An 11,631-nucleotide genomic window follows, 5' to 3' on the forward strand; every position below is an offset into this window, starting at 1 on the left:
TGGTGTGGTGCTTCTTCCATTTCCTGATAACTGCACCGACAGTTGATCTTTTCTCTCCAAGTTGCTTTCCGATTCTCTTGTAGCCCATCCCAGCCTTGTGCAGATCAACAATCTTGTCCCTGATGTCCGTAGAAAGCTCTTTGGTCTTGCCCATGGTGCTGATGTTGGATGCTGGGTGTTTGGGTGTTGACAGGTGTCTTTTATACAGGTAACGAGGTGAGGCAGGTGTATTTGATGTAGATAATTGGTTGGGATTGGGGCTGTGTCTTAAAGAAAGACTAACTGGCTTGTAGGAGCCAGAATACTTGCTGTTTGGTAGGGGGTCAAATACTTGTTTTTCCTCATCAGATGGTCATCAATTTTTATAAATTCATATGATGTGATTTTCTGGAATTTTCTTTGGGATTCTGTCTTTCACTGTTAGAATGTACATATGATTAAAATTGTAGATTGTTGCATTCTTTGTAAGTGGGCAAACCTGCAAAATCAGCAAGGGGTCAAATACTTTTTTCCCCCACTGTATTAGAAAAGACGATGTTGACAAGGGGGAGCACTAACATCGTCCCACAGCAGCCACACTGACAAGGCTACCTGCAGATGTGGATGTAGACATTTTTTGTATATCAGCCTTCTGAGTGCAGGTATCAGCAAATGCCAGTTATTTCAAAATGCCAGATTAATCGGCCCGCTGATTAAGTGATACACCTAAAAAACACCTAAACTGAAATGCATATATGGCATACATGCAGCAGTCATATTTATAGTCTGGGGGTTTAACTGCACGTCCTGCACATATATTTCAGATTTTTCAGGTCCCATATTGACCTTGTACAGTCGCATTAAATCTTGAAACTTTGACGTCTGTGCACAAACATTACCAAGACAAATGACAAGGGATTTATTTCACTTTGACAATAAGTCATTTGGTGTCTGTTAACCCCTTTACACTTGACCTCTGTCATTTATTATTAAATTAAATTAGATTAGTTAGCAGATTTAGTTTTTTAGTCATGTGGGAAATTAAATGGGTAGATGCAGGATATGGCTTTTTGAACAGTTTTGTTTAAAGCAAATGTATCGAAATGTATCAGTATAGCGCCAGTCAAACGTTTAATTCCTGGTGGAGTTTTCTTGTAAATAGTTTCATATAGCATGAAGGTTCATTCTAGATCTTGGCATTAGTAGTTCATCTCAACTCAAGCTGCACTTTTTTCCTTTGTACGTTACTTTCAGCTGCATCTTAATGTGCTAATCTTTTACTTTCAATGGTATTTTCAAAATGCCAACCGCTCATGAAGACTGTGAGATGTGGTTAAAAGCACACAAAAGGAAAAGGCTAGTAAATGGATCTAGAACTACGATTATCTTGTGAAAACACAGTTATATTTACATTCAGTGCACACACACTGTGGGTATCATCAGACATGTTGTCTGGACCCGCTCATCAAAACCATAGCGCCACTAGTGCTCAAAACTTATAATGTACCTTTTAAACTGCAAGTAACCATAGCAACAATATTGAGGCGTTAGGTTACATTACCAGTTAACTCACTAAAAGGGTTTGAAATCGACCGATATGAATAAGTTGCAGATAAATCGGCATCTGCGTTCAAAAAAGAAACAGTGAGTCGGATCCTTCATGTCATGAGTGTTGCATAATTTTCCCACCAGAGGGCGCTCTGCAAATCCCCTGTTAATTACCCTGCAACACCACAAAACAATCAATCAATTACCTGGCCGCAGTCTATGGAGCATGCAGAAACAGGAACAGAGAGTGTCTGTATTCCCGGTTGGTCATTTGTCACCTTAAATACATGACTTAATAATAATATAAATAGCCCTCATCACTTCTCCTGTTCTTAAAACATTCATGACCATCCATGCTAACCCTCCCGTTTCTCATCACCCTCTGCCGGTTTCCTCCCAGGTCACAACAGCATTATGTTTAATGTTACAAACAGTGCTGCAGTTCTAGTGAACGGTCCTTTTATTTCTCCCTTGTTCATCATTTCTGAATATTTTCGATCATCACGCCCTCTGCTCAATTAGATCAGCCACAAAGCTAACGTTAATGAGTGGCTAAATTATAGTGTTTAACGTCTGCTTGTCTGTAGTTACAGTCAGAAATGATTAAACCAGAGGGGACATGTAAATAAATGTGAGCTGAACAAGGATCTAACGCGGCTTCCTGACAAACAAAGTTATCTAGCTCCTCTTTGGGGCGGCTACTTTTGTTCAGCATTCTGTTATGTTATCTTGGTGAGGTCATATAGCTACAAATCTAAGGGATAATCTTTGTTTATGTTGTGCGAAAAAAAGAACATTGGCCAATATATCGGCACATCAGATTTTAAAATCCTCAAATACTGAAATTGGTATTGGTCTTAATACCTTATCGGTCGGGCTCTAGTCACTTCATTTATTATTTTCTTCTCTTCAGACACATACAGTGTCATAAAAGAAGAATATGATGTTATTGCCTCTGATGTATTTCATTCCCTGATGTTTTCACTCTACAGGGGAAAAAAAGGTCCCCAGAGACTGGAAGTGGACCCCAGCAAGTACACAGCCATCGACCTTGCCAACATCGTGCCACGGCAGAGCACCAAAGAGGGTCCGCTAGAAATGTCCAGGTTGCCTCCACCAACCACCACAGGTCACAGCAGCTTCTCTGAAGGGTTTGTGGACGACCCTGATGTCCCCCCACTGATATAAGACAGAGAAATAACACTGACCAATAAGGATGGACGCCGCTTGTTTCAGAGGTGGAAACTTTCAAGTAAAAGGCAGATAACTGGGCAGCTTTGAATGCTTGTATTATACAAATAATTTGTAACATTAAAACATAAAGATCTGCACTTTTGATTAGATATTCTTGAGGACTATATATAGCTATAGATACCCATGGGCTGTGAAGGGAAACACTGCTGTTGCAGAAAACAAAACATTGATTTTATTCTTATTGAACTGAAAGGTTTCACCGTTATTTCAGTGGGTTTCATGACCTTTTAAACCCTGATGTTGCTGTCCAAGAATGAAAAAGAACTTCAGGGAGAAAACCAGTTTTTCTTTGTTACTTTTTGCAAATGTGTTTTTTTCCTGTAAACTGCAGCCGGAAGGGAGCTGCAGAGAGCTGGAAAATCAATCAGCCCAGTTTGGTCTGCTTTGCCTGTAGCCCGTTTGTGTGTTTTAGAGTTGTGTGTTGCTTGTTGTTGTGATGCTTGTCTTGAGCGTCTCCTTAAAGCTCACCAGCAGATATTCTGCCAGACTTTGATCAGAGAGGCTCTTTGTTGTGCCCAGAGGACACTGGTCCAAACTGATTCTGAAACTTGTTCTCTCCTTGAAACTCTTCTGAAGTCTCTTTGCTCTTTACTTCACTCTGTGTTGTCACCCGAAAAGCCTGGAGGTCACAACTTTCTCCTCTCCTCTCCTCCCCTCTCCTCTCCTCCCTCCCTGAGCAGCTCTGAGTGCCGTTACAGCTGCAACACCTTGAGAGATCCTTTGGGACATTCTCCTCTTCTCCTTCCTCCTCTCCTCTCTCTTATATTTCTGATGGGACTAGTAGTTCAGTTTTTGTGGCTTTATTTCTGTTTGTTTAGTTAGGAATTGGTTTAGGGTAGAGGGGAAGCCTCCAGATCCTACGGCCCTTTGTGGGCTGGTCTGGAGGGCTTCCCTTTCTTGTTTATTTTGGCCAGCCCATCAGACTTGTTATTTAGTTTGAGTTACATTTTGAACTTCTTTCATGTTTATTTAATAAAATTATGTTTCGTTGGCACAACTCTTGGACTCTTAATCATGTTCGACCACCATTTGTAACAAGCTTTTGTAACAGTGATCATATTGTCCAGGACATTTTGATGTTTGTGGTGGTTAGCAGTTGTGTCTTTGTTTATTGGATCTGTCAGTAGATGTGGTCATATAATATTAATAGAGTTACGTCATGACTTTTAGACTTGTAGACTTTTCTGGAGCTAGCAAAGACCTATTACACGACCCATATCTGAGTTGAAGTTGGCAGTAGAAGCTGATCAGTGGTCTGTTGGCAGCACATCCTAATTAATTATTGATAAATAATCTGGTCTGTCATGTGGCCGTGCGGCTGTGCAGATAATGCATGCTGGTAGACATTTAACTGAATCTTTTTTCATTCTAATGAGACATACCAAACATCGACGCTGGCATTTCAAATATGCCGACAATACTCAATTTGTTATCAGTCGCCTGCGATCAGTGGGAAATGCTTCATTACGGATATTTAACAATTCATTTAACTGCTATTTATTTTCACTCTGGGACCATTATGTCAATGTGGGTTAATTATTCAGAGGTTTCTTTAAAAGAGAAGGCCTTCCCAGGCTCACATATCTAAGGCTGGGCTTTGCTCATCCTAACTGCTGCTTCTGGTTGTTTGTAACGGGAGAGCTTGTCTCTCTGACTGAGCCCGAACCTGTCTGAGCTGACTGAGCCTCCTCTTGTCTGTGTCTGAGCCTGTCTCCTATCATGAGCATGAACCTGTCTCAGTGTCTCAACCTGAACTTGAGCCTTTCTCGCTCTGTGTCTCTGTCTGATCCTGAACCGGTCTTTCTGTTTAAGGCCCAGCCTGAGACTTGGGAGGAAGTGGACTGACATGTTTAGGCTCAGGCTCAGGCACCAGCTTGGTTTAGTGACAAGCACTTTTAAAGGTAAGCTCAGACTCAACCTGTCAGACATCTGAACTTTATTTCTCTATTAAATCAGCTGCTTTTGATCTGACAGATCCGGATTAACAAACTTTTCTGGTCTTAATAGGCACTCTTCTTCACATCTGTCAGTCATCCACTTCTATCTCTGTAAACAGGGAGAAAACCCTCAGACAGAGATCAGAACCAGCTGCAAAGAATCCCAAGTCAGATTTTTGTTTCCTTTGTGATTAAACACAGACACAAAACAAGCTTAACCACCTGCCGCCTCTCCCCTCAGTTATCTATTTCTTATCTGTCCAGGCTCCATTGCTGCCTCATTGATTTTTGTATGTTGCCATGACAACAGACAGTTCCAGTAACTTTGAATAGGGTCAGACATACCTGACTTGTAACTTCCTGTTCCACTGTTACTCATGTGACACTGTTGATGAAGCGTTTGATCTCTATAGTTGTTTTTTAACCTCTTTTTTTGTCTGTAAAACATAGAACAGCTTTTATTTTGCTTACACGTGTCTCAGGACCAGAATAGGTATCTTCATTCTCTGCTTACAAAACATAAAAGCTTTGCTTCATTTTTGCAGCTTTAACATTAACTCCAGTATTTTTTGTTTTGCGGATAAATAAGCTCTCTCAAATGTCCTACGGCATCCCATCACAAACTACAAAATATGTCAGTAATAATAATAATGAATGTAATACGTATACTTGTTACGCTCATCTATTGATGAAAAAAAAAGAATAAACATCAAAGAGCAAGTGGAAAACATGGTGGGGAGCAACATTGAGGTTCCATCATTTCCCCTCTCATCTCGTCAGTTTGTTTTTGGTTGGAAGCATCACAGAGCAGACAGGATGGTAAACACCAGCTTGCTGTCTGCACTTTACTGTCACTTTACAGGATTTCTGGGTTTTGAAGTTCAAACAGTATTTGTGAAATTGCTTAGTGATGCTTTAAAGGGAGCTGGGTGGTAATTTCTGGCCAGTTGTTCCTGTCCGGTGATTTTCTTAACAACTTAGTTCGCTGGGATCAGATTTAGGAGCTCAGAGCTTCTGATAGGCAACACAGCACACAGTCAGCACGTCAGCAGCAACCTGATCACAGGTTGTAAAAAATTCCAGTATTGGCTGTTGTAAATACACACTGTATTTGATAGGGCTACCTTCTCGTTGACTATAATTGTTTACATGTAGACAGCTGATATTTCTGTTTTAGTTTGGTTCACGGCTGATGGATCATTTGATTTAGACAATATGACTGAACTGTGGATTCCGTCTCTCTCTGCTTCTTGGTGGTCCAGCGATCAAAGTGGTTCCGAAGTGTATTTAGCCACGCTGACAGTATCAGGTCATCAGGTAAAAATTTGAATTTGTCCAATATTTTTGATACCTGCTAAACAGTGCTAGTGTTAGTGCTTAAGTGCTTTAATTTAGTGTTTGGTGAACATGGTAAACATTAAACCCGCTTAGCATTAATATATTAGCATTGTTATTGTGAGCTTGTTAGCATGGTTCCGTTAGCACTGAGCTCAAAGCACCGCTGTTCCAACGTACAGCTTCACGGAGCTGCTAGCAAGACTGTTATATTACTTATATTATCATGATGGCCGACACTACATAAATGAGATCCTAACTGTAAAACAACACTAGGTTCAATATATAAATATTTGTGTGACAAGGCTGCTCTAACTGAACTGAATTAGCATTACATTTTTTTTATTAGTTGTCTAATGTAGTCACAGCGTCAACTGCCTTATCATGTAAATTGGCCCCCATCACTTTTCCTCTCCATCCTCTCCGGCTTTCTAGAGACTTTTAAGACAAATTCAATGTTTGTATTGTGTGGCACTGGCTGAACTGTCCTTGTGATAAATAGGACGGCTGCTCTATGATTCCTGTACATGTGGCTGCGGCCCGGGGGGTGATGGGAGGTTTTTGAGCCTCTGTGGCCTGGGATCAGTGTCAGCATGTGTTGTGCTGTTCACTCACTTGACGAACAGTAACACTAAGTTAGTCCTGCCGGCTTTAAATCCGAGGTAGCTGCAGCTCTGCTTAATTAACGCCACAGCGACACTCTGCAGGGTTACATCCTCGGAGGACGGGTGCACGCAGAGCACGGGAATTATGGTGAGAAGATTGGGTCTTCACTGGGGATGGAAATTCAGATTGATTGTTTGATTCTCACTTGGCAGTATAAAACACAATCAAAGGGGCACTTCAAGGATTCATGGGGAGGAAATTCAAAGACATTCCTGAGTGGTCTTTCCTTTTTTCATGGACTCTCCATCTTCCCTCTGTCCTTCTTTTGCTCTCTGGGTATGAATTATTTAACCATTCTCCTCAGAGTAACCCCCCCCCCCCCCCCCCCCCCCTTCCATCTCCATCTCTCTCTCTATCGCTGCTGGCCCAGGCGTCCTGTGCTGCAGCCAAGGACAGATGCAGAGCTGTGATGGGTGGCTCGCTCTGCAATACCATGAAAAGAAAGAACCAGTAAGAATGCAAGTTTTTACTGTGAACATCAAGCTAAAGGGGAGCAGAAAGTCCTAGATATATAACTATAGATATAAACAGGTATAGAGTTGCCATGGATTCAGCGAGTTGGCTCTGGGCTACAACTGGAGGCCCCCTTTTTTGCCTATATTTTCTTTCATTTACTTTAAAATCACTGTAGTTGAGTAAAAAGCACAAACTACCAGCACAAACTGAAAACCACCTTCTCAGACTGCTCCTTCACACCACGTGCTAGAGCTTACATTTAATTTCGTAAGGAAAAAATCTTTACTGCTGCGGGTCATGTCATTGTAGCCTCAGTTTACTGTTATTAGCTGACAGGGGTGGCCCCTGGTGTGGTCCTCTGCTGCTGGTGCCCATCTGCTTCAAAGTTTCACATGTTGTGCGTTCAGAGTTGGTATTTTGCATACCTTGGTTGTAACGAGTGATTATTTGAGTTACTGTTGCCTTTCTGTCATCTCAACCCACTCTGCCCATTCGCCTCTGACATCAACAAGGCATCTTCGTCCACACAACTGTCTCTCACTGGATATTTTCTGTTTTCCGGATTATTCTCTGTAAACTCTAGAGATGGCTGTGATGAAAATCCCAGTAGATCAGCAGTTTCTGAAATACTCAGACCAGCCCGTCTGGCACCAACAACCATGCCACGTTCAAAGTCACTTAAATGCCCTTTCTTCCCCTTTCTGATGCTCAGTTTGAACTTCAGCAAGTGGTCTTGACCACGTCTATATGCCTAAATGCATTGAGTTGCTGCCATGTGATTGGCTGATTAGCTATTTGTGTTGATTCATCTCAGGGAAAGTGCTGATTTGTGACTGCTGAGGAGCCGTCATGTAACAGGAACTATGGCTGCCTGAAGACACCTTCCCTACAATTAAGTGCTGATGTTGGGTCTTATTATTATTATTTTTTTCTGCTCATCTCAATGTTTGGTTGAAATTTAATCTCTTCTGTCTGAGAGCAGCTGGACTCAGAAATGAAAGACTAGGAAAAGTTTCGTAGTCCTGCATTTTAGTTCTTTGCCTCAGTTCTTAGTCTAGTGCCTTAGTTCATGTCTTAGTGTTTACTCCTGATCCCAGTTCAGTCTGTTTTCCCTGATGGTTGTAGGTTATATGTATAATTTGTGATCCGTCTGCTTGTGTTCTGGATTAGTTTATTTATATTCTGATCTGTTCTGTTTTATTTTGATATTATCAGTGCCTGCCTTATTTCTTGTATAATTATTTTTCTACCTGTTTATTGTTTTTAGTTTCCCTATTGTCATGATGGTTTCTGTCTGCTAAATGTCAGTTTATGTTGCCTGCCAGTTTCATTTATTCATTTGGTTATGATCATTCGGTGTTAGCCTGTTCTGTTCTGTTCAGCCAACTTAGTCTGTTCTATCTTGTGGAGTTGCCTCTATTCCTCAGTTACTTGGTCTGTTTTTCTGTTCTGGGGTTTGAGTTTGTCTTGTCTTGTGTTTTGCAACCTGTTAGTGTCTTTCTGTTTTCCCCTGCTGTCTCTCTGCCTGCCTGTGTCTTATTAGCCTCATCTCTGTCACCTGTATTGCTCCCGCCCTGCTCGTTAGTCCCTGTGTAAATATGCTTGCTTGTTTCCTTCAGTTTTTGTCCAGTCATTGTTGTAGTGGTTGTAGCTTGTCATTCCCTGCCTGGTTCCTGCCGGTACCCTGTTCTGCGATTTTTGGATTATACATGTCTCTGGATTTTCTGTTGGATCACCTTGTTTGCTTGGTCTGTGTTTATTTTGGAATACCTGGACTCAGCCACTCATTGTAAGTGTGCTCGCCTTAAGTTTCTTAATAAACCTTTTGAACTGATCCTGCTCTGTATTCTGCATTTGGGTCCTCCAACCTGCTCTACACTAACATCTGCTATGACAGTTTTATAATGTGAATAATTGAATAACTTTTGCAAAGTTGAACATCATGGGATCATTAAAGATTCAACACGTGCATTTAACATAGGATTCATCAACTTAAAACCATGATTTTTAGTGTCACATTAGCCTATATAGTTTGGTATGTTATTGATATGGGCTGAATAGCCATCCTCAATGGTTATGATTAATAATTGTTTCATTTTTTACACCACATTATGAAACCCCAGAATGAACTAAATCATTCACTTTTATTTTATTTCTGAGGATTCAAGAGCACCAGAGGTCCATTAAAAAACCTTTACTGGAATCTTCATGCACTCAAGATTATGTTGTTTTGGATGATTCATACTTATTTGTGAATTAAACATCCAATTTGACTCTTCAAAACTGAAATAATACATAAACTTTATTCAAAAAAGCACTGCAGGCCTAAAGCTCCCTGCCAGTGACTTTATCCCCCTACATTGTGCAGTACTCTTCCCAGTGTTTCAACTTTCAATAAATCCAGATGGGCTTTATAACACCCATTGTGCAACATAAGTAAAACTATACTAACTGGTGGTTGGTGAAACTGTGGACATAAGTTTGACGTGGTGCGCATAAACCTCTCCAGTTTTGAGGGCATTCTGGGATCAAGTTTTTAAGATGATGGAATCCATATACGTGTGAATATTCCATAAATCCAGTAAACCTCATCCTTTAAACTCCCCCAGTCTGTCAGTCTAGACATATATATTTAGAATACATAAAATCTCACCTCTTTTAGGTGAGATGGGAGAGAGTTGAACCAAGAAATGGGTAATTGTTTTTGTTTTTAAAAGTAACAAACATAACCATCTTTGGTAAATGGGAAAAACAGCCATGAGACCCTGTGATCTATCCATCTAGGTGTGAATGTGTATCTGAGAACATTCTTTTGAAATTGGACAATGAAACACATTAAAAAGAGAATATTGAAAAGTGTTTCTTTTATTTCATAGTGAAGCTCCTGGCCAGCTGAGCTAGCAATATTCTTTCCATTAAACAATGTTTACAATGGGAAAAATTCCAACAGGAGGACAAAACAGCCAGGAATGATCTGTGATGCCGATAACAGGAGTTGGAGAAACTGTGAACAAGTCAGTGAGGTTAAAGCCTTTTTAAAAACTCCCTTGACTCCTAACCCTGTAACCCGCCGCGGTTGCTGTAGTTGCCAGAGTGGTTGGGAGTTGAGTGCAGCGTAACGAACAGCTCCTTTCTCACAATGATTCTGGGCAAAAGCCACAGTGATAATGACTGTTGGTCACACATTATATCCCAAAAGAAAGACTGAAAAAGTGATTTAGAACATTGTTGAAACATACACAAAATATATTTTTGTAAATACACAATTGAATGTTGTTTCTTTGAGAGCAATAATAGTCATATTTTTTACTAGGACCTGGAGGTTTGCAGAGTGAATGTGTAGGCCTAATCATCCTCAAATTGTGCTATTAAACCCACATTAGGTTATTATCCCAGCATTACTAACAGGTCAGACCCTGAATATAAATCTGATTTGGAATGTGAAAGACGCACTACATGGACATTCTTCCCCAGACTCAACGCAGTCCCCATTTAAGAGAGACTCTGTCCTAAGTACCTAATTGAATCCACCTGGGTCACTTGGCTCCACCCACCAATACATTTATACAATGTTACTTTTAAACACACACTAAAAGTAATTAATATAATAATACTGCATATGTAAATGTCTACCAACTAATAAATGTTTTAAATAAAGATCAGAAAATGTGAAAGACAATCCTTCACAGCCTACCTGCATTGCAATTGAAAACAATATGTAAACTTACACAAAATCTGATTCATGTACAAATGAAGTTTTCTACATCTGTCTAGCTAAAATATATGTAGACAAACTGAAATGAATAAATCATATGACACTGTTGTCCGTGACTCCAGAGAACTTTCAATTCGTTTAAATGGAATACCTGCCCTGAGCTCAAAGTATTTAATGTGCAAGTTCAAAAATAGCAACCACTATAGTTCATCTTTACCTTAGCCTTACTTGTTATGATAACGATGGCAGAATTCAATTCAATTCAATTCAATTTTATTTATATAGCGCCAAATCACAACAACAGTTATCTCACAGCGCTTTTCATAAAAGAGCAGGTCTAGACCGTACTCTGTGATGATATTTACAGAAGCCCAACAGTTCCCACCAAGAGCAAGCACTAGGCGACAGAGGCAAGGAAAAACTTCCTTTTAAGAGGCAGAAACCTCGAGCAGAACCATGGCTCTGGGTGGGCGGCCATCTGCCTCGACCGGTTGGGGTGAGAGAGAGAGAGAGAGAGAAAGAGAGTGAAAGAGAGAGAGAGAGAGAGAGAGAGAAAGAGAGAGAGAGAGAGAGAGAGAGAGGGATGTAAGGAGAGAGAGAGGGGAGGGAGGCAGCCTACACAATATACACACAGAGGTACAGACAGCGAAGGTAATGTTGCTATAAACTAAATGAAAAATGGTACAGATATTTATAATAGTGTTAATGGTAACCATCGTAATGTTAATGATTATAATAACA

At 40.5% G+C, this 11,631-nt stretch overlaps 1 protein-coding gene across 3 annotated transcripts in view; it reads left to right on the top strand.

Moving 5' to 3' along the window:
- The window catches only part of dnaaf11 (dynein axonemal assembly factor 11), a 50,090-nt gene extending 47,220 nt beyond the window's left edge, over positions 1-2,870 (top strand). For all 3 annotated transcript variants that reach the window (XM_046051792.1, XM_046051794.1, XM_046051796.1), the window contains one exon: positions 2,520-2,870. In XM_046051792.1, coding sequence (XP_045907748.1) covers positions 2,520-2,715 — 196 coding nt within the window. In that variant the 3' untranslated portion in view covers positions 2,716-2,870. The remainder of the gene's footprint in view (positions 1-2,519) is intronic.
- Positions 2,871-11,631: the final 8,761 nt, after the last annotated feature.

The sequence above is a fragment of the Micropterus dolomieu genome, linkage group LG06, assembly GCF_021292245.1.
Source record: "Micropterus dolomieu isolate WLL.071019.BEF.003 ecotype Adirondacks linkage group LG06, ASM2129224v1, whole genome shotgun sequence".
Classification (NCBI taxonomy): Eukaryota; Metazoa; Chordata; class Actinopteri; order Centrarchiformes; family Centrarchidae; genus Micropterus; species Micropterus dolomieu.